Source organism: Micromys minutus (genome assembly GCF_963924665.1).
Source record: "Micromys minutus genome assembly, chromosome: 32".
NCBI classification, from domain to species: domain Eukaryota; kingdom Metazoa; phylum Chordata; class Mammalia; order Rodentia; family Muridae; genus Micromys; species Micromys minutus.
In genome coordinates, this window is record NC_137967.1 from 19,571,804 (window position 1) to 19,596,795 (window position 24,992).

Sequence of the window (24,992 nt, forward strand, 5' to 3'; positions counted from 1 at the left end):
TTAGGCCATCGGCCTTGGTTTGACCCCATGTGTCCGGTCCCGGGTCTGATGTGCCTTTCTACTGTGTCCTGATCCTTGGCCCGCCTGGGACGTGCCTGCGGCAATAGTGGCTCTAGAACTGGCCTGGGGACCATCCTGGGCTGGGGACTTGGGCGGGCTGGGCGGCTTCAGCGCTCTGACGGCCCTAATGAGGCCCATGCGACGGCGGATGGAGTGGTCCAGGTTGACTGTGCAGCGCAGCAAACTTTGCGCCTCGGCCACGGTGAAGGGGAAATCAGTGCCCAGAAAGCGCTCAAAAAGCTCGGGGTCGCCATCCAGGTCCAGTACGTTCTGCAAGGCCTCGGTCATGGTGTGCAGCTCGCGGCTGTTGTCGCAGAAGACGTCCCACAGACGCGCGCGCCCCTCGGGCGCGCCCCCTGCCTGCTGCCGGTCCTCCAGGCATTGCAGCACCCAGCTGAGGCGACAAGGCCACTGATTGGCGAGCACGACCCAGGCCACCGCGTGGCGCGGCGTGGGTCCCACGCGGTCGGGCTGCTGGTGCTGCTGCTGCTGCAGCAGGCGCACGGTGATGGGCACCGTGTTGACGATGCGCCGCATGGACACCACGTTGTCGGGCACGTACTCGTACAGGCAGTCGCCCTCGTCGTGCAGGCAGCACAGAGCCTCCTGGATGCGCCGCGCCGCCTCCGCGTCCACGCGCCCTTGCGTGCGCTCGGAGTCTGCCTGCGTCTCCACCGCCAGCAGCTGTGTGCCCTCACCTGCGCCCAAGTCCCCGGGGCTCTGCGGCTGCATCTTGATCGTCAGCTCCCGGAACAGCAGATCGTCCCGGCTGCGCACCGCGTCGTACAGGAACTGCAACTTGGTGCGACGACCCATGACCGGCACCGAGAAGGGAAGCGTGACCGTGCGGTTGAGGAACAGGTAACCGTTGTCGGCTGTGCCCTTCATGTTACCCGCGCTCTCCAGGCACGCGGCCAGGATGCTGGGGTCCACCACCAGGATGAAGATGAAGGGCGCGTGGCTGTCGGACAGCAGAGTGTTGATGGCGTTAAGCACGCCCACCACGCGCTCTGGGTAGCACGTGTCCAGCCCGGTGACCTCGAGGACCACGCGCAGGCGGCGTCGCTGGTAGATCTCCAGAAAGCACAAGAAATCAGTGAGCAGCTCCACCTCCTTCTTCACCTCGCACATGAAACCCAGCTGGCTGCCGAACTTCTCACGCGATACCAGGCGCTCGATCTTCTTGCGCTGGCTCACGAACAGATGCTTCCCCACAGAGTACACGGCCATGAGCAGCCCGGAGCCGGACAGCGTGGTGGCCGCACCACCCAGAGCTTTGAGCACGCCACGCTCTGTGTGGCCCGGCGCGTGGCCTCCCAGCGACAGGTACAGCAGCCCCACGCCCAGGCACAGCGCAGCCAGCAGCGCCAGCAGTGCCAGGCACACGCGACGTCGACAGTGCCACTCGCGATGGCAGAGGCCCTCGCGCGGGCCACTGGGCTTGTTTCCCAGCACCGAGTACACGCTGAAGGGCAGCGCGCCGTAGTGGTGGCGGATGCCCTCGCACAGCGTCGTCACCAGCCCAGCCCACAGCTTGTCGGTGCCCGCGTACTGCCAGGCGCTGAAGCGGATGAACAGGAAGCGCACGTTCCTGCGCCGCAGGTGCAGCTCGGTGATCACCGGCTGCAGAAACACCAGGAACCACAGCAGCTGCGGAACGCCCCAGCCGCGCACGCGCCGTGGCTGCCACTGCACGCGCTGCAGCTCCTCGCTCTCACGCTGCGCCGCCTCCTGCTGCATCAGCGCTGGGGGAAAGGAGGGAAGGTGTCAGAGACTGTCGGGGAGAGGCTGGTGGTGCATGCAGATGGAAGGGGGAGGCCTAGAGGTTAAGGATAGAAAGTAGGGACCTCTCCAGGAGGACAGGAGGGAGGTAGAAAGAGTCAGGACCAGGCAGGAGTGTGAGACAGCCTGGATTGTCACAAGGAAGACAGGGCCTTAAGTTGTGGCCAGTCCAGGAGTTGGGCAGATGGAGAAATAAATGAAATGACTGGGTACTAGAATATTGATGGGTAGATGAACGAATGAATGAAATGCTCTTGTATGAGAGTATGGATGGATACATGAACAAATGAATGAAATGCCTAGGTGCAAGATGACGACTGGACACATGGATGTATGGATGGATGATGGATGGATGGATGGATGATGGATAGATGATGGATAGATGGACGGATGCTGGATGGATGGATGAAATGCTCTGGCACAAGATGAATGGATATATGGATGAATGGGTGAAATGTGGGAAGAGAATGAACAGGTACCGCCTGTGTCTGTCTCGGGCTGACTGCCCCTTCTCCAGGGAGCCTGCCGGTGACTAGGCTCCACTCTTGGTGTCTGAAGACACATATGTGTGTTCCAGGGAGGGCAGGGCTCTCGCTATCCTCTTGACCATTCTTGGATCTCCCAAACGCCAAGGAGGCCATGGCGGCATCCGAGCAATGGGTGGTGAGTACTCTGGGTCAGGATGCGAGGCCCGTGATGAGTGATCAGGGCAGTCATCTTGCCCGTGACCTAGCCCAAGGTTGGAACTCAGAGACATCCTTTTCTGCACCCTTGTCACAGCACGGGGGGCACAAATGGACATCAGCAGGGCCTGAGCTGCAGCCATGGGCTGAGCATTACCAGGGCTACTGTGGGGAAACTGTGTGTCCATCAGGAAAGTTCGTCAGGGTGGATTTGGTGGGGATGGAGGTGACAGGAAACAGGTGTGACTTGGAGGACAGGGCAGGGACCTGAAACCGTGCTTCCTGTCCACCGCCCACACTCAACACACGCAGGTACTCACTCATGATTTTGTCCAACATCAAGTGAAGACGGCAGCCGAAGGGAGCGTAGAAACCCACTGTCACGGGGACGGGCACGTGACACAACGTTTTAGCCAGACAGCTGCAGTAGACATCATCCTCTGTCAGGATGTCTAGGGGTAGGAAAGGGAAATTGAGTCAAGGGGACTGGTTGAGTGCCACCCTCCTTCCTCCCGTGTGTCTTCATGCTTTCAGCCCTTCTCTGGCCCCTGCATCCTCCTCCCTGCATCCCCAAGGTGACCCAGGTCAAAACCCTACATGGAAGGACTTCTCTGCTTCTTCTAGGTGCTAGCCCCGTTCTGTCTTCAGCTCCGAGGCCCAGAGGCTTATGGAATATGGCTATCTTGGTCCTATATCTCTAGGCCTGCTCAGCCCCTCACATGCCTGTGTTTCTCCTAGGAAAATCTCATGGGCTTTTCTTGGGGCACAAGACCCTCAGCTGCCAAGACACCCTCACACCCTCCAGAGCCCCCTCCCCAGGCCTGTGAGCTTCTTGTGACAGGACACTAGGGGAATCACAGATCCAGAGTCATGGATACTAGTCAATGTCTGTGTATCCAATGGCCACTTAGGCAAAAGTTCCTCGTCCAGAGAACCTCAGGCCCAAGCGTTATAATGTCCCCTCTTCAGGGAGCACCCTGTCCCCTGAGAACTGCTTCTTGAACCTAGAATTAGGGTGTCTTAAAAGGTGGGCCCAATCATGGAAGCTGAGTCAGCCTTATGGGGCGTAGTGGGCTGCGGAATGGGACAGCAGCAGAGCCAGGAGGAAGCATGGGATAAGGCAAACTGAGGTGACAGTGACCTGTCTGGGCAGGCCTTGTCCCCAGCCGTGCCTAATCAATGGGTGATCTCACTCGACTAAGCCTCTTTTTTCCTGGGTATGAAATGGGCACCCCAGCCCCGGGCGCCATGAGGTGACTCCTCACTCATTACTGCTGCATCCAGGTGCCCTCACCTCTGTTACCACCACTCCCGATGGACTCCTGGCCCCATTCTCCGAGGGACACCCCAATCCTATGCTTGTCTCTCCTTGGCTGTGCCTGGAGCAGGCCACCTCAGAGCCTGTGCCAAATATGACCCTGCCTTCTGGGTTGTACCCTAATGAGGTCTGGTATGATGTCCCCATTACAAGCCTAGGGCCCCCTTTCCTACTGTCATTTGTCCTCAGAGTGGTTGTCACCTAGTGATCCTACAACTCCTCACTGAGCTGTCTTCCTAGGTTGTGCTGTATCAGGTGACCACACCCCCATCACCGAGTGCTCTCCCCTTTAACCTCCACTCTCCACCTGTGTCACCCTTCCCAACCCCCAGCACCAGAGCCGGCCAACAAGCTGCCCCAGGTCCTCATCACCCCCTGCCCCCTTTCCTCCCTGGCCTTGTGGGCCAGTGGAGGGAGGCCAAAGAAGAGAGACAGCAAAGGCAGGTCCCCAGCCAAGGGTGCAGAGGCACCAAACACAGGCCTGTCCCGGAAGTCAGGGACCCCGATAGTTGAGGCAGACACCCAGGAGTTGGCATGAACACCTTCCTGACAGGGACCAGAGTGTGTGTGGAGTGAGGACAGGCCCAAAGTGCCAGCCAGGGAACAGAAGGCCCAGGCAGAAGCAAGGCAGATAGGGACGTAGCCCCAGAAGGAAGGCCTGGGCTGAGCACCGGCGCCGTAGGAGGTGAAGGAGCCGCAAGATGCGGGCGCAGGCAGGGGCCGCGCCTCTGTGGGCTCGCTGGGCTCCAGGAGGGCGCCGGCTGCAGAGGGCAGGGCTGGGCCGCTGTTGGCTGTGGCTGACACTGCGGTGGGTGAGGAGGCGACAGGCTGCGGGGCGCTGGCTGGTCCCATGCGGGCAGCGGAGATCCCGGGTGACCCCTTCTGGGCCCCGTGAACTGGACAGAGCCGCTGCCGCAGCGGGCTGGAAGGGAGGGGTGGGGGTTGTCGCTGCTGCTGCTGCCGCCGCTGTCGCTGCAGAATGAGGGGCTGGGGACACCGGCGACAGCCGCCGCCACCTCGGTGGCTGCAGTAGGTTTGCTGCCAGTGAGCCTGGGGGGACAGCTGATAGGGCCCATGGGTGTGAGTGGCCACCGGGTCCTGGTACAACTGACGGCAGCATCCTGGAAGGAAGGAAGTGGGGGTGACTGGGACTGAGTCCCGGTCCCCCTGGGGACACTGGCTTGAACCAGGTTGTGCTGTTTGTTGAGGCTGGACTGGAGCATCCGTAGGAGCCCCAGTGGCCCCAGAAGTGAGAAGGGGGTCAAAGGACCCAGGGGAGGGCAGGGGCATAACACACAGGGTCTGTGCTATTCAGGGAGGACAGAGAGAGGACACCCCAAATCCTGAGACTAATTTCCTGTATGCCAATGGGGTCCCCCTGCAAAATCTCAGGATGAGGATGGTTGAGGGCTTGTCTAGTCAACAGTGGCCAGAGAGGTGACCATGGAGGTGGGAGGGACAGGCCAAGAGCTGAGACTGCAGGTGGGCCCTGAGCTGCCAGACACCAGGCGTCTGTGACAGTCTTAATAGGAAGTCACGGTCCCCTTCTTACTTGCCTTGGTCATTGTGGAACCCTGAGCCACCAACTCAGACACACCCAGGGGGTCCCCCACCCCCCGCTGCCTTCCCTCCTCCTACAATATAGCATGGAGATTAGCAGACAGGACTCCCCTGCTCCCACCCCTGATGAACACTCAACCTTTGGACTCCACAGAAGACAGGCAAGGTGACATAAACCTGTAGTCTCAGGTTCATGAGGGGCTGGGCCAGGAGTGTTTGAACCTGGGTCAAAACCAGCCTGGGCTATAGAGTGAGACCCTGTCTTAGCCCTTTTCAGTAAGACCAGCTCACTCTGTAGCCCAGGCTAGCCTGGAGTTTGCAACAATCCTCCAACCTCAGCCTGGGAAAAGCTGGGACTTCAGGCTTGTGCCTCCGTTGGCTCCTGTGGCTTTTCTCCCTGGAGCCCATTTCTCCCTTTGTGCATGAATTCAGCACCCAGTACCTCCCCCCCCCCACCTGCCACAACCCACCCCCTCAAAAATGAACCCTTACCTTTCTGGTGCCCCAACTCGGGATCCAAAAAGTATCGTTCATTGGGGACCCGGGCATTCTTGGTGAAGTGCACATTGTAGTTCTTATGCATGGCGGGCCGTGACTTCAGTAGCCCGGTTCTGTAGAGAAGGACACAGTGTTTAGTGTGGTGGGTTCCCTGGTTCTAAGATGCGCCACCCGCCCCCACCTTGGACAGGCAAAAAGCACAGTAAAGATTGGCAGTGGAAGGGGGAGGCTGGAGAGATGGCTCAGTGGGTAAGGGCACTGAGTGCTCTTCCATAGGTCCTGAGTTCAAATCCCAGCAACCACATGGTGGCTCATAACCACCATGTGAAGAGATCTGGTGTCCTCTTCTGAGTGTCTGAAGACAGCCACAATGTAATCATTCATTTTTTTTAAGATTTTTTTTTTTTTTTTTTTTTTTTTTTTTTTTTTTTTTTTTTGAGAGGGGGTTTGTTCCCTGGGTCACTGGAGTGAGCACAGAATCGAGAAGTTTCATGTCACATGAAAGACAATGGCCAGATGGCTGGGGGTGACTGTGGGGCCGGGCGGGGAGTGCAGAGGTTACAGGGTGGGTGGGGGAGGGATAGAGGAGGCTGAGGCAGCATAACCCAGCCAGGCTAGACTGAAGTCTAAGAGTTAGGAACTGCCCAACACGGTGGCTCGTGCCTTTAATCCCAGCACTCAGGAGACAGAGGCTGGGGGGACCTCTTGTGAGTTTGAGGCTAGAAAGAGCCACGTGGTGAGACCTTCTCTCACAAAGCAAAAGCATAAACAAACAAACAAACAAACAAACGGGGGACTAAACAAGGAGATGGAGAGAAGGGGGGGGGGTCTGGGAAAACAGGCGGCCTTCTGCGGAGTCACGGGCCGCCTCTGGGGGGCAGCGTGTCACACGTTTGGATAATGAATCAAAGCTGCGCTGGGGAAGATACGGACGAGAGAGAATCTGCGTAATTAGGGTTGGGGGCCAGGCCAGCGGCCCCACCTGCCACCGCACACTCCCCCCCCCCGCGCCCATCCCAGTCTGAGCCTTCAGTACCTACCTGGTGACGGCCCCGCGCCCCGGCTGCCTGCCCGTGGCCCCGCGCAGGCCTGGCTGGAGCCCAGTGGCGCCCGCTCGGCCGGTTCTCCTGCGTGTGTCCCCGCCCTTTGGGCAGGCGCCTGGCTTGCTGCTCTCTAGGACTGGGTGCCCGATAGGATGAACTCAGGAGGGGTGGAGAGTCCGCAGCAACCCTCACACCAGGTTTCTGGGCACCTCTTCTGGTAAGGAGGAGGCCGAATGACTCTCAAATAGATACAGTCTGCCAGTTCCTCTGTGGCCCAGCGGAGTGACTGTGGGCCAGTGACTTCACCTCTCTGGGCCTCAGCTTCCTCATTGCTGAATAAGCCAGGCACCTGCTTTTTGAAGCTGTCAAGCAGACGAGTCCGCCCAGCCTGGGGCTGGCCCTTGGGTACAGCACTGGGTGACCCACTTACCAGGTGCTGCTGTGGGTGGGTGCCTCACATAGTACCCTGGCAACGGCACATGTAGGGAGTGGCTCCTGAGCCTGGCCACTCAGTAGCCCCTTTTGTCATCACATCCCACAAAGCTGTGGTAGTGCCCACTTCACAGAGGAGAAAACTGAGGCCCAGAGACACAAAGCCCCTCCCTTGCCCTACCAGACCACACAGAGTGGGGAGTTGAAAGTAGGTGGTGACATGCGGGGCCCTGCCCTGTGTCTAATAGGATCAAGGTGGTGCTGGGCAAAGGGACACTAAACTGTACAACTCTTTCCTTGCCCCTTCCTTAGGGACTGTCCCCTGGGAGTCGTCAGGGATTGTAGAGGTGAACCGTGGCATGCCAGCTCCTGCGCACAGGGAGATCCGAGGCTGCTGGGTCCTGAAAGGGGACTAGGGTGGAGCTGACCAGGCAGGGGTCACTATGCCAGTTGGGGGACAAAGAGTTTAGTTGTAGGAGACTGGGGAGGAGCAGGCTAAGGAACATGGCATCTGGACCACAAACCCCACAGAGGTGGATGTCCTACCCACAGGGACACAGCTGAGCCTGGTGACATACATCTGTCATCACTTGGGAGGCTGAGGCAGGACCATTTATGAGTTCAGGACCACCTGAGCTACATGAGACCTGCCTGAGTTTATGTGAGGTCAGAACACATCAGGTCCCTGGAACTGGAGTTATGGGTGGATGTGATGTGTGGATAATGGGAATCTAACCAGGGTCCTCAGCAAGAGCAACAATCTTCTGACACATCTGTCCCACCCTGAGAGGCATTGTCTTAGGAGTGGCAAATTGGAGCGATGGCTCAGTAGTAAACAGCATCAACTGCTCTTGCAGAGGATTAGATTCAGCTCGAGAACACACACACACACACACAATTAAATTAACAGGAGAGCCAGAAGCCCTTGTTACTTTTCAGTCACCTCAGTTTGCAATCCCTGGGCCTGGGTGATTACCCATGCAGCAGTAGGCAATAGAATTCAGCCTTAAGGGCTGGAGAGATGGCTCAGTGGTTAGAGCACTGACTGATCTCCCAGAGGTCCTGAGTTCAAATCCCAGCAACCACATGGTGGCTCACAACCATCTGGAATGGGATCTGATGCCCTCTTCTGGTGTGTCTGAAGACAGCTACAGTGTACTCATATACATACAATTAAAAAAAATCTTTGGGGGAAAAAAAAAAAAAGAATCCAGGCTTAAGTCCAAGGGCAGCCCCAGATGCTACAAATACAATCAGAATGGGGTGACGGGTCTGACCTGCTGGGCTGGGGGCAGCCCTGGACTTGTTGGCTGGCAGAGCCTCTGAGCTGAGCCAGGTGTACCTAGAGCTCACAGGGTGGGTGTGGGTGTGGAGGGATGTGTGATAAGCCACTGCACAGATCTGTTTCCACATAAAGAACCTTTATTGAACATGTCTGGGTGACATCCTAATGTCCCTCCAAGCCCATTCTGAACTCATGGGATGGTCCCACCTCCCGGGACCCTCCCAGTCCTTTCAGTCCCTAGTCTGAAGCACATGTGACCTCCCCAGAGCCTGTGAGCTCCGTCTTCAAGGTCACAGGCAAAGGTGGACACTGAGGCAGAGCCGGGTGCCATATTCTGAGGATGACGTTAGAGCAGGGCAAGCCTGGGGTCCTCACGACTTCTGGATCACCACCTGGAACTTACCTGGAACAGAAGGGCCAAGACAGAAAGCCCATGAAAGGGCTAGCTGTTCACCCAACTCTGCACCAAGAGCCTGGGTGGCCCTGGCAGTGAGTGGGGTCACAGGAGTACTGTCCTACCCAATTGGTCCATATTTCACCTCACCAACACTTTGGTGATCTGTTTTCCCGCCCCAAAGCCAACACTGACACCACGTTTAAGGGAAGCAAAGCACCCAACCCCCAGTGACTTACAGGCAGGCAGGGAAGCCACGGAGGCGGTGACCAGGCTCTGGAAGCCCAGCGTATGAAGGGTGCCGCAAAGAAGGCCGCAGGTGAAGGCCAGGAACTGGGGTGGGGGTGGAGGGCAGAACACTGTGGGAAGAGGAGGAGCCAGACCCCAGCCCCGGGAGAGGCCTAGCAGGGGTGGGCAGATGGGCACGTCCTGTTCCTCACCAATACCTTGGGGGCTTCCTCTAGATACTGTGACCCCGAGCCCATGGTGACAAGGAGGGGGAAGTTGTTGTCCTGCAGCACATAGGTCCCCTGGCAACAGAAAAGAGGTTGGGGGCTGGGTATGAACAGCGGGGGTGGGGGGGAGACCCCAATCTTTTGGAGGCACGTGGGACACTCTGTCTGGTCATGTGACATTAGGAAGCTGAATCTCTGGCCCTTGATGTGGTGGCAGGGAATGACCGCAGTATGGGGATTCAATGGGACTATGGGGACTTGCCTGGGACAAGAACCATCGTGTCAAGGCCACTAGCTGACTGTGGAGGGATCACTCCCAAGGGGCAGGTGACATTGAAGAAGTAGCCCTGCCACCCATTGTAGTCCTGGCTTCCCGTAGGGGCTCCAGGGAGAAGGGGTAGGTAGTAATGCCAGCCCAGGGTTCTTGCCTCCTGCGTCCCCAGTGCCCCTAACTCGGAAGTCAGGAGCCAGAGCTGGGCTCACACACCCACCTGGTGGTTGGTGCGGAGCCCGTCCATATGCTTTTGGAACATGGCTGCCCACAGGTCTTTGCACAGGAACTTGAGAGCATCTAGCTCCTCCCTAAAGGCCGGTGTCTCCCGAGGCAGCCTGGATGAGGACGTGGAAGGAAGCTGAGCCCACACAATACATGAGTGGGCCCAGGAAACCTTCCCCACCCTAGGTCTTGTGAGCAGGAAACCCAATTTCAGGTCTGCCCACCCTCCCAAGCAGCAGAGGAAGGCAGGTGGGGCTGGCTCTCACCTCTCACCTAGAGCCTGGCCCACGCGGAAGCCCAGGCCCTCCAGGACCGACAGGCTCTTCTTCTTTCCCTAGACGGCCAAGAAAGGGAGGCTGTGGAGGACACTGCTCAGGTTTCTTCCCAGTTCTCAATACCTTGACCAGGAAAGCCCAGCTTCCAGATCCTTCTATCAGATCCCTGGAGGAAGTGCTGGTCTCCTGCCCAGGTTAGGTCCCCAACCCCATGCTGTTCCTGTGAGGTGGGGCCTGGCTGCCAAGTTTACCTAGGCCACGAGTGACCAGAGCAGGAGGGAGTCAGGGGCTGGGCAGGTGTCCATGGGAATGCTGTTTGCCTTCAGACCGGGTGGTGAGCGGTGGGGTTCAGGGGGGATTGGATAACTAGGGCCAGCTGGGCTTGGGAAGGGTAATGAAGCCACTACATGCCTGTCACCTGTCACTCCCACTCTCTGGGCGGCGGCTGCGGGAAGGTCATGTGTACCCGACTACGGAGTATATTTGTGATCAGCATGGGCAACAGGGCCAAAACCTATCTTTAAAAAAACACAAGACGATAGGCTATCCCTGTAGACCTGACATCAGGGAGTTGGGAGTGGGAGGACCAGGGGCATGAGGTTATCCTCAGCCAGAGTGAGTTGAAGCCCGGGCTGAGGCCCCGTCTCACACAGTTACAGGAAAGAGTTGGGGACGCGGCTGGACAGTAAAGGTATTCACCTAGTATTCCCGAGACCTTCAGTCCACCTCAATACCACCAAGTTCAAAGGAAATGCCAGCTCAGCGGAGGGGGCATGGGTGAAGGGCATCTACATCTCAAATCAAGGTGTCAACTGGCCAGGCACAGGGTACAGGCCTATGAGCACACTGCTTGGGAGGCCAAGGCAGAAGAAACATAAAATCATAAACAGCTGGGGCTACATATGGGACACCCAGCACTCTGGAGACAGAGGCAGGTGGATCTCTGTGAGTTTAAGGCCAGCTTGGTCTACAGAGTGAGTTCCAGGGCAACTAGAACTTCAAAAATAATAAAAAATAAAACAAACAAATATGGGCTGGAGAGATGGCTCAGCGGTTAAGAGCACTGACTGCTCTTCCAGAGGTCCTGAGTTCAAATCCCAGCAACCACATGGTGGCTCACAACCATCTGGAATGGGATCTGATGCTCTCTTCTGGTGTGTCTGAAGACAGCTACAGTGTACTTATATAAAATAAGTCAATCAGTGAATCTTTAAACAAACAAACAAAGCAAACACAATGTCTCAGTGGTAAAGATGCTTCCTCCCAAGCCTGAAGGTCCAAGTTGCTTTCTGGAGTCACATGGCAGGAGAGAATTGAGCACCAGAAGCAGTCCTCTGGCCAGGTGTGATGGCACACGCCTTAAATTCTAGCAACCGGGAGGCAGAGCAGGTGGCTCTGAGTTTGAGGCTAGCCTGGTCTACAGAGTGAGTTCCAGGCCAGCCAGGGCTACACAGGGAAACCCCGTCTCAACAACAAGCTGCCCCTGACCTTCATATTCATGCTGTGGCCCACTTCCTACAAAACAAAGGAATGTAATTAAAGTCACATCACTGGGGAGCCAGCACCCCAACAAAGATAAGGCTTCCCCTAGGAATACGGCGAGGGGGGCTCTGTTAGCCTCCTCCTGATCATTCGGGGAGGAGAGGGCAGACAGACAAGGGTGCATGTTCACGTGCATGCACGCGCGCACGCGCACAAACACGCGCACGCACACGCGCACGCACACACACACACACACACACACACACACACACACATACATACACAAGCACCACTATGACTTGTAGGGCAGCACCTGGGAGACCCCTGTTGAACTAGTCACCTCTGTGCTGGTGTTCTGAGTGCCTTGCCACACATAGGAGCTCCACCAGGAAGATGGGGTCTACGTCCTGGTTTCTTTGCGTGCAAAAGGAAAGCAGCCCTAGTAACTGTCCCTTGGGACTCTCAGGGGACATTCAAGCCACAAATCAATTTGTCTTGTTGTGACGCCCTGCACAGCATCTGTGTTCATCAAAGGCAGTGACAGCCCTGGCCAATGTGAAGCCATCAGCTGGAGAAAGAACCCCGTAAAAGAAGATGGCTGTGTTCCAAGATTCTGGAACCCAGAACTGCCTGGTGGTCAGTGAGCCTGGAAGCTGGGGGCCACTGTTTCCCTCCACACCAACTCTACCACCAAGGAACACACCTGTGTCCACGTTCCCTACGGTGACAAACAAGGAAAGTCCAACTCTTTGTCTCCCAAGCTCCACTGCCAGAGGGTGGCTATCTGCCCAGTGCGGATTAAGGCTTATTATAAATAGAAATGTGTCTTCTGTCTGGGAACAAAATGATCCAAGGTGGGGTAGAAACCCCCAGTTAATATTACATATTTACCACAACAGTGGCAGGTCCACAGGAGGTGCCCCCAGACACTCTGGTTGCAGACACAGGGCAGGCTCACCAGCTCAGCCGAGAGAGCAGAGGGGCCGGAAGGATCGTCAGCGAGCTCAAGTCTCCTTCCACAGACTGAACACTCCCTGGGGTGGACATCCTGGGCATCGGCTTTAGTTTCCCACACGGGCGATCCTACTCAGTGATGGTGACAGAGACACAGCTGAGGTCACTGCTGGCCTCCCTCTCTGCCTGTCCCTGGGCAAGGGTCAATTTAAGTATCTGCTGAGCTGAAGGGTCAGGAGCAAGGGGACAAGGACAGGGGAGAGGGGACAAGGTCAGGGGAGAGGGGACAGTAGAATGCAGAGGGGAAGAGGCAGGGACACCGGGCAGAGAAAGAAGCCCCTGTCCCAGACATCTCGCTGACATGGGAACAGCACAGCTCTTGGATTATTTCGAGTCTCTTATTCTCCTGGAGGGGACAAATCAGGGCTCTACTGCCCCTAAAAACAGACCCCGGCAGCTACGTGCTCATGGTGGGGAAAAACAGAGGCTCTTCATAAAGAAAGCATACTGGGAGAAACGTGATCCGTGCTGGGACACATGACATACAGTAAAAAGCCAAGATCAGTTGGGTTGGGCAGGCCCCTACCCAGGGACACAATCTGGAAGCGAGGGGCTGAGGTTTTGTTATTGATTCTCCCCAGGGCCTGTGCAGCTTCCAAAACTCCAGTCCTGAAAACCAAGACAAGTCGTTTGCTTCAGGTATTGTTCTAAGGACCTGAGCACTTGACCTTTACAGGTAAAAATTGCTAAAGTCCTTTTACGAAATGGGGTGTTTACATATGGCCCACACACAGTCTCCCACAGATCTTGCTTTATTTTTTTTGTGTTAAGGATTGAAACCTAGCTCATCGCTGTGCAATTCTAAGCAGGTGCTATTCTGCTGAGCAATGTCCACAGTCCCTCACTGGGGGATTCTAGGCAGGGGCTCTACCACTGAGCCACGCCCCCAGCCCCTCACTGGGGGATTCTAGGCAGGGGCTCTACCACTGAGCCACGCCCCCAGCCCCTCACTGGGGGATTCTAGGCAGGGGCTCTACCACTGAGCCACGCCCCCAGCCCCTCACTGGGGATTCTAGGCAAGGGCTCTGCCACTGAGTCACACCTCCAGCCCCTCACTGGGGGGATTCTAGGCAGGGGTTCTACCACTGAGCCACGCCCCCAGCCCCACTGAGCCACGCCCCCAGCCCCACTGAGCCATGCCCCCAGCCCCTCACTGGGGGTTTCTGTACTGGAGCTTCACTGCTGAGCCACGCCCCCAGCCCCTCACTGGGGGATTCTAGGCAGGGGCTCTACCACTGAGCCACGCCCCCAGCCCCTCACTGGGGATTCTAGGCAGGGGTTCTACCACTGAGCCACGCCCCCAGCCCCTCACTGGGGATTCTAGGCAGGGGCTCTACCACTGAGCCACGCCCCCAGCCCCTCTCTGGGGGATCCTAGGCAGGGGTTCTACCACTGAGCCACGCCCCCAGCCCCTCACTGGGGGTTTCTGTACTGGAGCTTCACTGCTGAGCCACGCCCTAGCTTTCTTATAGACTATAAATCCTCTCTAGATGATTATAATGCTAATACAATGTAATTACTAAATAGTTATAACATACTGTTTAGGAAAGTTTTTAAAAGTTTGTAAATAATCATTAGAGCTGTAATTAACTAAAAAGACATCTCTGCCTCCAATTCCAGCACTCGAGAAGCGTAGGCGGCAGGATCATGTGTTAGAGAGTAGAACAGTATATAGATGAGGGATCCTGACTCCAGGGACGCAGCACTCTGGGATGACTGTACCACACTGGGGCACAGCATGAAAACCAGACACAAGGAGGGCCCATAATCCCAGGACTTTTCCAGGCAGAGGCAGTAGGTTCACCAGAAGCCAGCCTGGGCTATACAGTGAGAACCTACTTCAAGAACCGTTCGAGTCGGGTTGGTGTGGGGGATACTCAGGGAAGAAAAGCAAGAAAAGAGGGAGCAGAGCAGTCTCTACAGCAAGTCTTGAACTCTGGCGTGGTCATGGTAGTTCAAGCTGCCCTATAGCCTATAAAGTCAGGAAAGTGCCTGAGACCTGATGCTCAGGTTACGTTCCCAACAACTCTGTTATCTCAGCTGTATGAGTCCCAGTACGGACACAGGGGCAGCAGTTTGGAGCCACGAGGACAGCTTCCTGCAAACTCCTACCTGTGCAGGCTCACAGAAAGCTCTGTGAGCTTTATTGAGAGTCAAGGTGACACAGAACAGAAAGAAAGCAGGCTCTCCCTTGCCTCACGTGCCTCAGCGCAAAGCAGCCTCTAGGTGACCTCCCTGGGATGGGATGAAAGACAATTGGGAGGACAATGGGAGTATGACACACAGGAAGGGCACAAAAGAACACATAAGTGGCAGGAACTATTATGAGTTACAAATTTCAGTGATCCCAGCACCACCTTCCACATCACCGGGTGGGGTCTTTTCTCATTACTGGGACAAATCCGTACTAAAACACTCACTGTGTGCTGGGGAGTAGCGCGATCAGCTCGCACTTTAATCCCAGCACACAGGCAGGGGGACAGATGAGACGGGGAACGGGTACATTTTCTAAGGAGGAAACGGAAGGATAGGAAGATTAAGATGTGGAGTTGCACACGAAGTGGGTGGTGAGGCGAGTCCTCATCCGAACCCAATAACAGCCAATTACTCTAATTATCAACGGCGCGGCGCCCCAGGACCAGGCCTGGAACTGAGCGCCTTGCCCCGAATCATCTCGCTCCGCCTCAGCAAGGACCCTGCCATAAGGTTCGATCACACCCCACTACTCCACCCCGAGGCTACGGCATGCCGCTCACCCCCGAGCCAGGGTCCGGGTCTGGAGCCCACAGCTCTGCCACCATCTCGGTGTGCAGAAACTCGAACAGCACTGCGTCCGCCATGCGCAGCCTCTCGCTCCATACACCTGGCCAGCGCTTCCCACTCCCATTGGTCAGCTCGAGAGGCAGGTCCGATATGATTGGTGCTCTGATTTAGCCCCGCCTTGGCCGCGCAGGTTAGCGTCTTCCGCCCTTACTTCGCTTCCCTCCCTGTTTCAGTCTTCGGACATCCAATTGGCTGAGTCTCTGATTCGTGTGAGGGTCTATATTTAAAAAAACAAATTCACGGGTTTCACAGAATTTTCTTAAAAACAAACAAACAAACAAATAAACCCACAACGCGGAAGCGGCTAGTCTAACTGCTCTCCTATTGGCCAGACCTCGACTCACGTGACGATGCGCGGCGAGAACGCCTCACTTCCGCCAGGCGGCGGATCCCTCGGGCTCGGAGCTTCGGAGACCGGGTATGGCCTTCCGGGACTCTGGTGTCGGTGGCTCTAGTTTAGCGTCCCTTCGGGCGGTCGTCCTTTCTGTGTTCACCCTGGAGGCGATGCGGCCTAGTTCTAGCTGGCCTGGAGGACAGTGGAGGGTGTGGCCTGTGCTGGCGGACTCTGGGAACTCTTGGTTACAAAGCTTTTAAGACTGTTTTATTACTGTCAGCGTTATTTTGAGACAAGGTCTCACTATGTATGTAGTGCTGGATGGCCTGGCACTATTGTAGATCAGGCTGATCTCGAACTCACAGAGATCTTCCTGTCTCTCCTCCGGTGCTGGGAATTAAAGGCCTTATTATTTTATATTATTTAATGTATATGTGCGTCCCACAGCACGCGTGTAGAAGTCAGAGGGCAACTTTGCGGGTCCCAGTTCGCTTCCTTCGCCATTTGGGTCCCGGGATTCAAACTCTTGACATGAGGCTTGGCTGCAAATGCCTTTCTCCTGCTAAGTCATCTCTCCTAATTCCAAGGCTTTGCCTGGCCGGTCCTCAGTTTCCCAGGATATGAATGATAGAGATGCACATGGGTTACCATGTGCACACAAGTGGAAACTGAGGCCGAGCCAGGACTGGCTGGGGTGGCGTGAAGGGACTGGGACTCAGGATCTCACGTCCTCGTAATTCCTCTTCTCCAGCTCCGTGCCATGGCGTCTTCTCAGGGTCGGCGGAGACGGCCAGGGACAGTGGTGCCCGGGGAAGCGGCGGAGACCGACTCGGAGCTGTCTGCGTCCTCGTCCGAGGAGGAGCTGTACCTGGGTCCCTCGGGCCCGACGCGCGGTCGTCTCACGGGGCTGCGTGTGGCCGGGGAGGCGGCGGAGACCGACTCCGAGCCTGAGCCCGAACCCACGGCCGCGCCGGGAGGCCTGCCCCCGCTCGTGGTGCAGCGCGATGCGCTGGAGACCTGGGGCACCGAGGAGACCCCTGCCGTAGCGCCTGCGCGCTCGCTGCTGCAGCTCCGGTTGGCTGAGAGCCAGACGCGCCTGGACCATGACGTAGCGGCTGCGGTGAGCGGCGTGTACCGCCGTGCGGGTCGCGATGTGGCCGCCCTGGCCGGGAGACTGGCGGCCGCTCAGGCCACTGGGCTGGCGGCCGCTCACAGCGTGCGTCTGGCGCGCGGAGACCTCTGCGCCCTGGCCGAGCGCCTGGATATCGTGGCTGGGTGTCGCCTGCTGCCGGACATTCGAGGGGTGCCAGGCATCGAACCCGAGCAGGACCCGGGACCGAGAGCCTAGGCTGTTACTGTGTCCCCCACTTGACTCTGCCTCTTGGTGGACATTCGTACCACCTGTGGCGTCTGACCGTCTTGTTCCTGGATCACCGAGGCCTCCAGTGCGTGGTAGCTTTGGTTAATGCCCACAGAAGCCGGATTCTAGCATCTTCATTGGTTTGGCCCGATTAAATTCTTAGCACAATTCTGTGATCCCACAACCCAAGACTCGGCCCAGGTTCTGTGGATATCACTTGGCTTAGCTCCCACCTCTTCATTCTGGTCCTGTTTCCTAAATTCAGCTTTACTCTTAGGCAAGTCTGGGGTTTGCTTTCTTTTGTTGAACCACTCTAGTCTAGGCTTTGGGGGTGTGGGAGTATCCCTCTAGTTTACATCCCTAAATGATGATGATCACTCCTGATCCGAGAATACTTTCCTCTTACACCATCGTGGCCATATGCAGACCAATCTAGGTCTGGGTAGTAACCCTAACTCTCTGGCGTTTGGGTCTGGGGCAGCACCCCCTGGTGTTTCGATCGCTATAGGAGACGACTCCACACATAGAAATCTACCACACACGGTTTCTGGATTTTAAAAGGACTTGGATTTCCGACCTCTACGGGCACCGAGGATAATAGGTTCTTTTTGCTTCTTACCGAGGATAATAGGTTATTTTTTGCTTCTTTGGGTCTTGGCTTTTTAGTCTTTTGGCTTCTTTTGTCTCCGTCTTAATGAGGATTCTCTGAGAGGTTAGGCTCCTTAACGAGGCAGCTTGGTTAGCGGGATGAGACTAGCGTATTACCAGAACCCTGGGTTCCGTTCCTAGTACCACCCTGCTCCAAAAGGAATAAAGAAACTAGCACATTCTTAGATATCTCTGTCCCCTTTAAAAATTTACCCTCTTAGTTCGACTACCAGCTGACACGCTGTTTTGTTCTTAAGTCAACTAGAGTCAGGGTTTGTATTGAAAGTTAGGGGTGGAGGTTGGGGATTTAGTTCAGTGATACAGCTCTTGCCTAGCAAGTGTAAGGTCCTGGGTTTGGTCCTCAGCTAAAAAAGAGAAGAAACCAAACAAACAAAAATAAACCAGACCCCTTTCCTCCTCAAAAACATACTGGTGCATGTCGGGCAATGGTGACACACACCTCAGTCCCAGGACTAGCTGGGAAGAGGCAGGCAGATCTGAGTTTGAGGCCAGCCTGGTCTACAGAGCAAGTTCCAGAACAGCCAGGGCTACACAGAGAAACCCTGTCTCAGTTAAGGAAAAAATAAAAATTGTAGATTTTGTGTGTGTGTGTGTGTGTGTGTGTGTGTGTGTGTGTTTGAAGGTGTGCTTACACAGTACATATGTATATGCAGCTGTGCCTGTGTTCAGGTGTGTCCATGTGTGTGTAAGTAGGTGTGCCTGCATGTGTGTAGGTGTTCCAGTATATAAACAGGTGTGTCTGCACCCATGCAGGTGGGCCTGTGTTGCGTGCTTGGGTGTGCATATGTGAACAGCCGTGCTCACGTATATAAGGGACTATATATGACAGTATCATATACGATGTACTGTCCTCTAAGCCTTGTCCTCTCAGAAGCTCTGCTGTGCTGGCCACCCTGGATGGACTTGGTGACCTTTGAGTGCCCTAGAGGAAGGGAGGACAAAAGGGCTGTGCCTTCTCTTCCCGAGAGGTTGTTTACAACTTTGCCTGTAGCAGGGAGTGAATAGATGTAAATAGGTGGGGAAAGGAGTGGGGAGGGGCTCCGTGTACACAGCCACATGCAAGCCATTCCTTTTTTTAAGATTTATCTATGTATGAGTACACTGTTGCTGTGCTCAGACACACCAGAAGAGGGCATCAGATTCCATTACAGGTGGTTGTGAGCCACCATGTGGTTGCTGGGATTTGAACTCAGGACCTCTGGAAGAGCAAGTCAGTGCTCTAACCACTGATCCGTCTCTCCAACCCAAGCCATTCCTATTTCGTGCATAACTTCCAGTGGGGGTGCTCCTGCTCATAACCCCTCACCCTTGCTCTGTAACTAAGCTTAATAAACTCTGGTTCCCCTGGATAAACTTTGGTGGACCAGTGTCACGGTTTGTCACTGGGACTGTAGGAGAGAGGGCTAGACATTGATTAGTCTCCCTAAGAAAGGAATCTGAGCATGGGGTTGATATGGGAACATCATCTTCAGTCAGCATATTGTTGGTGTTATTATTAATTGCCGTTATATTATTCCTGGAGACAGTCTCTCACCAAGCCTGGGTGCTCAGGGTTCCTGCTGGACTGGCTGAGCTGGGAACCTCAGTGCTGCAGGACAGCCAGCCCCACAGGGCTGTGGCTCTAGGAGCGTGCACCAAGCAGCCATCCAAGAGTGCCTGGGATTGTCCTGGATCGGGGGTTACGGGCATGCACCTTTGGTGAGGACCTGAATTCAAGAGAAAACACAGGCAGAAACGTGCCTGTGGGTTTCCCTGAGAGTTGCAGTTGGTTGCCGACGGGACATTTGGGGTCAGCTGGGAGGCTCAGCTCTGGGCATGCCTGTGGGGGTTAGCTTGATCTCCCTCACTGAAGCAGGAAGACCCGCCTACTGCGCTTGGCACCATTGGAGAAAGGAGCTGAGTGGCAGCCTGCCTTCATCTTCCTCTGCTTCCTGCTGTAATGTGACCAACTGCTTCAGGCTTCTCTTCCCTGGACGTTTCCTCCATGTGGGACTGGACCCTCAAACCTTGAGCCAGTTCCAGCCAAGTAAGATTATGTCGAAGGCAGGTTTATTGGGAAGCCGCTCTAGGGTGAGTTCAAGGCTCCAGAGATCAAGGCGAGGGAAGTGCCATGGACAGAGAGGGAGGAGAAGGGGAACAGGGAAGAAAGAGAGAGGACAGGAAGACCAAAGTGTTTGGATTATATGGAGGGGAGCCTCTGGAGGGAAGGCAGCCCAGCCCAGAGGCTGGAAAGTTCAGGATTGGTGGTGGGGTATACCAGTTAGGGATGGAGGGATGCTGGAAAACCTGGAGGCCAGGTCTGCTTTGGTGTGTAAAATAGGAGGCTCGGTGCCTTGTCCCAGGGTCAGAAACCAGACAAAATCCCCCTTATCAAGGCATTTCATTGAGGGAGAAGAAAGGAAGACAACTGCTACTGTACCACGTGGTTTGTTTATCTTGTTTATGTTGTCTTCAGTCGCATCCACACAAGCACTACGGAAAGAGGCGCTGGGGTGTTGTTTTCCTTTGAGACAGGGACCTGATATGTTACTATGTAGCCGGAAGTGACTTCCAGTGCACTTTGTAGCCCACCTGACCACAGACTCTCCCAGTCCTCCTGCCTCAGCATTCCAACGGCTGGATTGATTCTAGGCATGCCCCATCATCACTCCAGGAGATAGTCAAAAACTAGGGTGCTCATTTCCTCAAGGATAGAGGTGAGGGGCCTGAGAAAATGGCTCGGTGGCTCAGAGCTCTTGCTTCAGACACACGTGAAACTGGGTTCCAATCCCCGATGCATGAGAAAAAAGGAAGGCACAGGTGCACATTCCTGGAACCCAAAATGGGGGTGTCAGAGACAGGCAGACCCTCAGAGCTTGCTGGCCAACCAGCCTAGCAGCAGAGGACAGTGTCCAGTTCAGTGGGACCCCATCTCAAAACAGGCTAAGGGCAGTTCGGGGCAACAGAAGAAGACCAGGCAGCTCTGACATCCCCACGCGCCCATGTGGGAACGCACACCACGTCCATAAACTGTGCACGCGTGTGTGTGCGCACACATACAGAGGGTAAGGTTAGGCAGCGTCTCCATCCAGGACCTGGGTGGATCCAGGTTGTGGGTGAGCCAGGCTACAGGCAGAAGGAACTCCTTATCAGTGCAGAGGTGTGGCTGGGGCTAGAGGCAAGGGGTGGGCACTAGGTGAGGACAGGGGTGGGGTTGAGGGCCTGAGCCCTCCCACTTTATCCCGTCTGCTCAAAGTATGAGACTTCATCTCATCCTTGGAGATCTATGTACACATCTATCAGAGGCCGAGGTGGATCCATCTATGTAGGCGGCAGCCCCATGCCAATCTCCTGCATGGGCAGTGCTCTGAGATGATCTTCCGTGGGTGGTTTCAGTGACCCAGCATGCCCCGTGAACACAGCAGGCACCCTAGGCGGGTCTCACCCTAGGTAGATTCCGAGGTGTGATGAAGCCAGTACCCAGCGATAGGAACCTCAGTTCCCAGCTCGCTGCGCTGCTCCCTGGCTCTCTGCCGCCCTCTGTTGGAAATCCCGAGAAGACAGGCTGTTGCCTGTGGGAAAACCACCGTAACAGTTTACCCTGAGCCTGGTTCTGACCCTTCACCGTCCCTGGTTCCAGTTTTTCAAAATTCCCGGGGTGGGGGAAAGTACAGCCACCTGAAGCTTGTGGATGATCTAAATTTTTTATTGGAGTATTTTTTGGAGCGGGCGAGGGCAGGATCTCATATATCCCAGGAACTCCCTGGGGATAACCATAGACCCTGTCATTCACTCCATACATATACATACATGCATGCATGCAGTACAATGTGTATATACTCTATCTATCTAAATGCATATATGTTTGTTTTGAGACAGGGTGTCTCTGTATAGCCCAGGCTGTCCTGGAACTCACTCTGTAGACCAGGCTGGCCTCAAACTCAGAGATCCACCTGCCTCTGCCCCCTGAGTGCTGGGATTAGAGGTGGCACAGCCACAACTAGCCTTATTTTAGTTTTTAAAATGTTTCCTCTGTGTGTGTGTGTGTGTGTGTGTGTGTGTGTGTTACGTGCCTGATGCTGAGAAGACCAGAAAAGGACATCAGATCCCTTAAGACTGGATTTACAGAGGTTGTAAACATCCATCCGGGTGCTGGGACTCCAACCAGTGTCCTCTGGAAGAGCAGTCTTTGCTCTTAGTCGGTCAGTCATCTCTCCAACCCCAGGAGGACATTTGTCTTTTAAAATAGTTTTACCGAGAGCCACAGCTAGAGGCAACTAGAAAACCACCTGTCTGTTTTTAAAAAGACTTAGTGCGTGTGTTTGTGTTTGTATGCATTCTGTTTGTGTATGTATTACTGTATCCGTGTATGTATGTGTGTGTGTTTGTGTGTTACTGTATGTATGTGTGTACATTTGTGCGTATGTGTGTGCATTTGTATATGTTTTTGCATGTATGTATGTGTTTATGCGTGTGTGAATATGTGTGAATGAATGTGTGAGTCTGTGTGTGGTGTGTGTGTAAATGTGTGTGATTGTGTGTATGAGTATATATGAGTGTGTGTGAGTGTATATGAGTGTGTGTGGGTGTGTGAGTGTATGAGTGTGTGTGAGTGTGTGTGTGAGTGTGCATGTGTGTATGATCATGTCTATCCATGGATGTGCAAATACTCCTGTGACACTGTGCCTGGGGAGGGGACAGAGCACAACCTTGGGTGTTGGTTCTTCATTTCTACCTTGTTTTCGACAGACTCTCTAGTTCACTGCTGCAGACATCAGGTTAGCCGAGACAAAAGTCCCAGGGATTCTCAGGTCTCACTAAAGGAGTACTGCTTATGGATGCCCTGGGAGGATTCGAACTCAGGTCCTCACGCTTGTGATTAACCCCCTTAGGGCCCCTGGTTCTGACCTTCTAGATGTTCTTTTGGAGTTTATAGCCTCTGTCTATGGTCTATGGCTGATCCAAGATGACCCACAGGGACATGGCAGTGACTCACACAGGGCAGGGGAACCTTAGGACAGCGAGGCCACAGTCTCCCTGCCTGGGCTCTGAGTCTCCCTCAAGTACATCTCCCTCTTGACCCTGCCTCAGCCCCTGAGTGCCGGGCAATAGGCGCAGGGTTCTCAGTAAATAATCAGTTTTGTAGAAAAAAGAGTTAAGTAAATGGAAGACTGAAGCTGGGCTTGTGTTTCTTCACAGGGCTGCCGTGTCCTGGGCTCCCCCGTCTGGCAGCCCTTCCTCCTGCCCCAGGCCTTCCTGTGGCATCTGTGGGCAGGAGCTACAGATATGTTCAGAACCTTTGGTATGTCTGAATATCCTATTTTGCCTCCTACTGAAAAAACAATAATTTAATTGGGTCATCGAGATGGTTCAGTAAGCTAAGGCGCCTGCCAGCACGCCGGGCCTGAGTTGGATCCTCAGATTCCACATGGAGGAAGCAGAGAACCAACACTTGCTCTCTACACGCATGCACACACACACCCACACACACACACACACACGAATACATAAATAGAAATGTAACACAGATAGTTAAAGGGCAGAGTTGGAAGATGGGGGGAGGGGGAGAAGCAAGCCCTGGCTCTAGATACTGTTTATAAGATTGCAATATTCTGAAGTATTTTCTCTTAACCAAAGCGGAAATCAAAATCAAGAGGATATCTCAAAACACCGCAAATATTTGGAAAGTAAATAGCCCAGAGGTCAAAAAGGAAGCTAAAAAGGAAAGAAATTATATAAAACTAAATGAGAAAAAATAGGAAGGGGAGAGCGGGGTTGAGAAGGGTAGGTGGGGCTGGGAGACAGCTTGGTGGGGTGGGGACGGGGTCTGAGATGGTTCTATACGGGGCCTTACATTGAGGGTGGTGAGATGGCTTGGGGGGATGAGACAGGCTTGGAGGGGGAGGGTTTGCAGGGGTGACATGTTGAGATGCCTGCTGGGTAAAGGCATAGCCAAACTCGATGCTGAGGGTTTGATTCCTGGGACCCACGCGATGAACTGGACACAGGAAATCATCTCTGACCTCAGCCAATACACAACGAACGAACAGAACAAAAGCCAGGCATTGAAGAACGTGCTTATGTCCACACTTGGAAGGTTGAGGCCGGAGGATCAGAAGGTTCCAGGCCAGCTTCAGATAAGTATGGGTCACCCACGATTGTAAATCCAAACATACCTTACAGACCCGAAAGGTGGGCTACCCCTCCTCCCGACTGTGCTGCAGGGCGCCGAGGGCAAACATCAGGGAGTGTCTTTAGGGTTCTGTGGATTTAATCAGTGACATACCCACCTCCCCTCAGATGGGAAGTTGGGGAATATTCTAGATCAAAACAGGAAGGCTGGGGCTGGAGAGATGGCTCAGCAGTTAAGGGCACTTGACTGCTCTTCCAGAGGTTCTGAGTTCAGTTCCCACCAACCACAGGGTGGCTCACAACCACCTGTAATGGGATCAGATGCCCTTCTGCTGTGTCTTTAGATAGAGACAGTGTGCTCCCACACATGAAAAAAACAAAACAAAAAAACAGGAAGGCCACTTCCAATCTTCTTGGGGAGAAAGTGTTTGTTTATTTAGTGCAAGCTCACAAGTGGAAGTGTTTCTAAAATATCTTCTGTAAGGGTGTAAACCATGTCTACCTCCTACCAAGGTTCCAGTGACAAACTGAGGCACATTTTTCCCAAAGTTCACCTGGGGACCCAGAAATTAGGCTGCCTTTCAGAGTTGGGGTGAAGGGTAACTGACAGCAGCTCTGTGTAGATGGAGCCCCGCCCCGAGTCCTTTCCAGCCACATGTCCCTCTCTGAGGCCATGTGCATTTAGAACAGAATTGTATACAACTGGCTGGGAGGGGCTGCTGGCCACTCAGGGGAGGGTCCCATTACTTTTCTTCTTCAAGGGAAGGCCAATGGTGAACTACCCCAGCTGTGGTGATGTTTTGTGTCTGCCCTGCCTGGCTATGGAAGTAGTTTGGCTTGTTAAATGCTCCAGTAGAAAGCACAAAACCTGGTAAGGGTTGTATGTCCTGCCTGGTGAATCCTGAGGACCAGACACAG

The 24,992-nt window shown here is 54.8% G+C and overlaps 3 protein-coding genes across 7 annotated transcripts; 1 reads left to right on the forward strand and 2 right to left on the reverse strand.

The window, feature by feature from the left end:
* NKPD1 (NTPase KAP family P-loop domain containing 1) lies at positions 1-5,986 on the reverse strand (the record flags this gene model as incomplete). 2 transcript variants are annotated; one of them, XM_080908389.1, is made up of 4 exons in its annotated part: positions 1-1,805; positions 2,846-2,977; positions 4,515-4,964; positions 5,896-5,986. In XM_080908389.1, the coding sequence occupies 4 exons, from the start codon at positions 5,984-5,986 to the stop codon at positions 1-3; spliced, it is 2,478 nt and encodes an 825-aa protein (XP_080764515.1). The 2 variants fall into 2 exon arrangements, with proteins under 2 accessions (XP_080764515.1, XP_080764516.1); XM_080908390.1 differs by lacking the exon at positions 4,515-4,964.
* Positions 5,987-8,780: 2,794 nt separating this feature from the next.
* On the reverse strand, positions 8,781-15,631 carry TRAPPC6A (trafficking protein particle complex subunit 6A). 3 transcript variants are annotated; one of them, XM_080908442.1, is made up of 6 exons: positions 15,534-15,631; positions 10,273-10,340; positions 10,002-10,119; positions 9,502-9,585; positions 9,295-9,388; positions 8,781-8,970 (listed from the first exon to the last, which is right to left on the reverse strand). In XM_080908442.1, the coding sequence occupies exons 1-6, from the start codon at positions 15,615-15,617 to the stop codon at positions 8,852-8,854; spliced, it is 567 nt and encodes a 188-aa protein (XP_080764568.1). In that variant the 5' UTR covers positions 15,618-15,631; the 3' UTR covers positions 8,781-8,851. The 3 variants fall into 3 exon arrangements, with proteins under 3 accessions (XP_080764568.1, XP_080764567.1, XP_080764566.1); XM_080908441.1 differs by having other exon boundaries at positions 8,898-9,064; XM_080908440.1 differs by having other exon boundaries at positions 8,898-9,064; positions 9,496-9,585.
* Positions 15,632-15,927: 296 nt separating this feature from the next.
* BLOC1S3 (biogenesis of lysosomal organelles complex 1 subunit 3) lies at positions 15,928-18,147 on the forward strand. 2 transcript variants are annotated; one of them, XM_080908305.1, is made up of 2 exons: positions 15,928-16,018; positions 16,686-18,147. In XM_080908305.1, exon 2 carries the CDS (start codon positions 16,695-16,697, stop codon positions 17,280-17,282), a length of 588 nt encoding a protein of 195 aa, XP_080764431.1. In that variant the 5' UTR covers positions 15,928-16,018; positions 16,686-16,694; the 3' UTR covers positions 17,283-18,147. The 2 variants fall into 2 exon arrangements, with proteins under 2 accessions (XP_080764431.1, XP_080764432.1); XM_080908306.1 differs by lacking the exon at positions 15,928-16,018 and adding an exon at positions 16,049-16,178.
* Positions 18,148-24,992: the final 6,845 nt, after the last annotated feature.

What these genes read in the sequence shown, in the direction of transcription:
- TRAPPC6A (XM_080908442.1), bottom strand. Translation starts at nt 15,617, where the DNA reads ATGGCGGACGCAGTGCTGTTCGAGTTTCTGCACACCGAGATGGTGGCA. An exon ending in GGCCAGGCTCTAGGTGAGAG is followed by an intron (nt 10,120 to 10,272) that starts GTGAGAGCCAGC and finishes GTCCTCATCCAG; the next exon opens with GCTGCCTCGGGAGACACCGG. An exon ending in GGCTCCGCACCAACCACCAG is followed by an intron (nt 9,586 to 10,001) that starts GTGGGTGTGTGA and finishes TTCTGTTGCCAG; the next exon opens with GGGACCTATGTGCTGCAGGA.
- BLOC1S3 (XM_080908305.1), top strand. Translation starts at nt 16,695, where the DNA reads ATGGCGTCTTCTCAGGGTCGGCGGAGACGGCCAGGGACAGTGGTGCCC.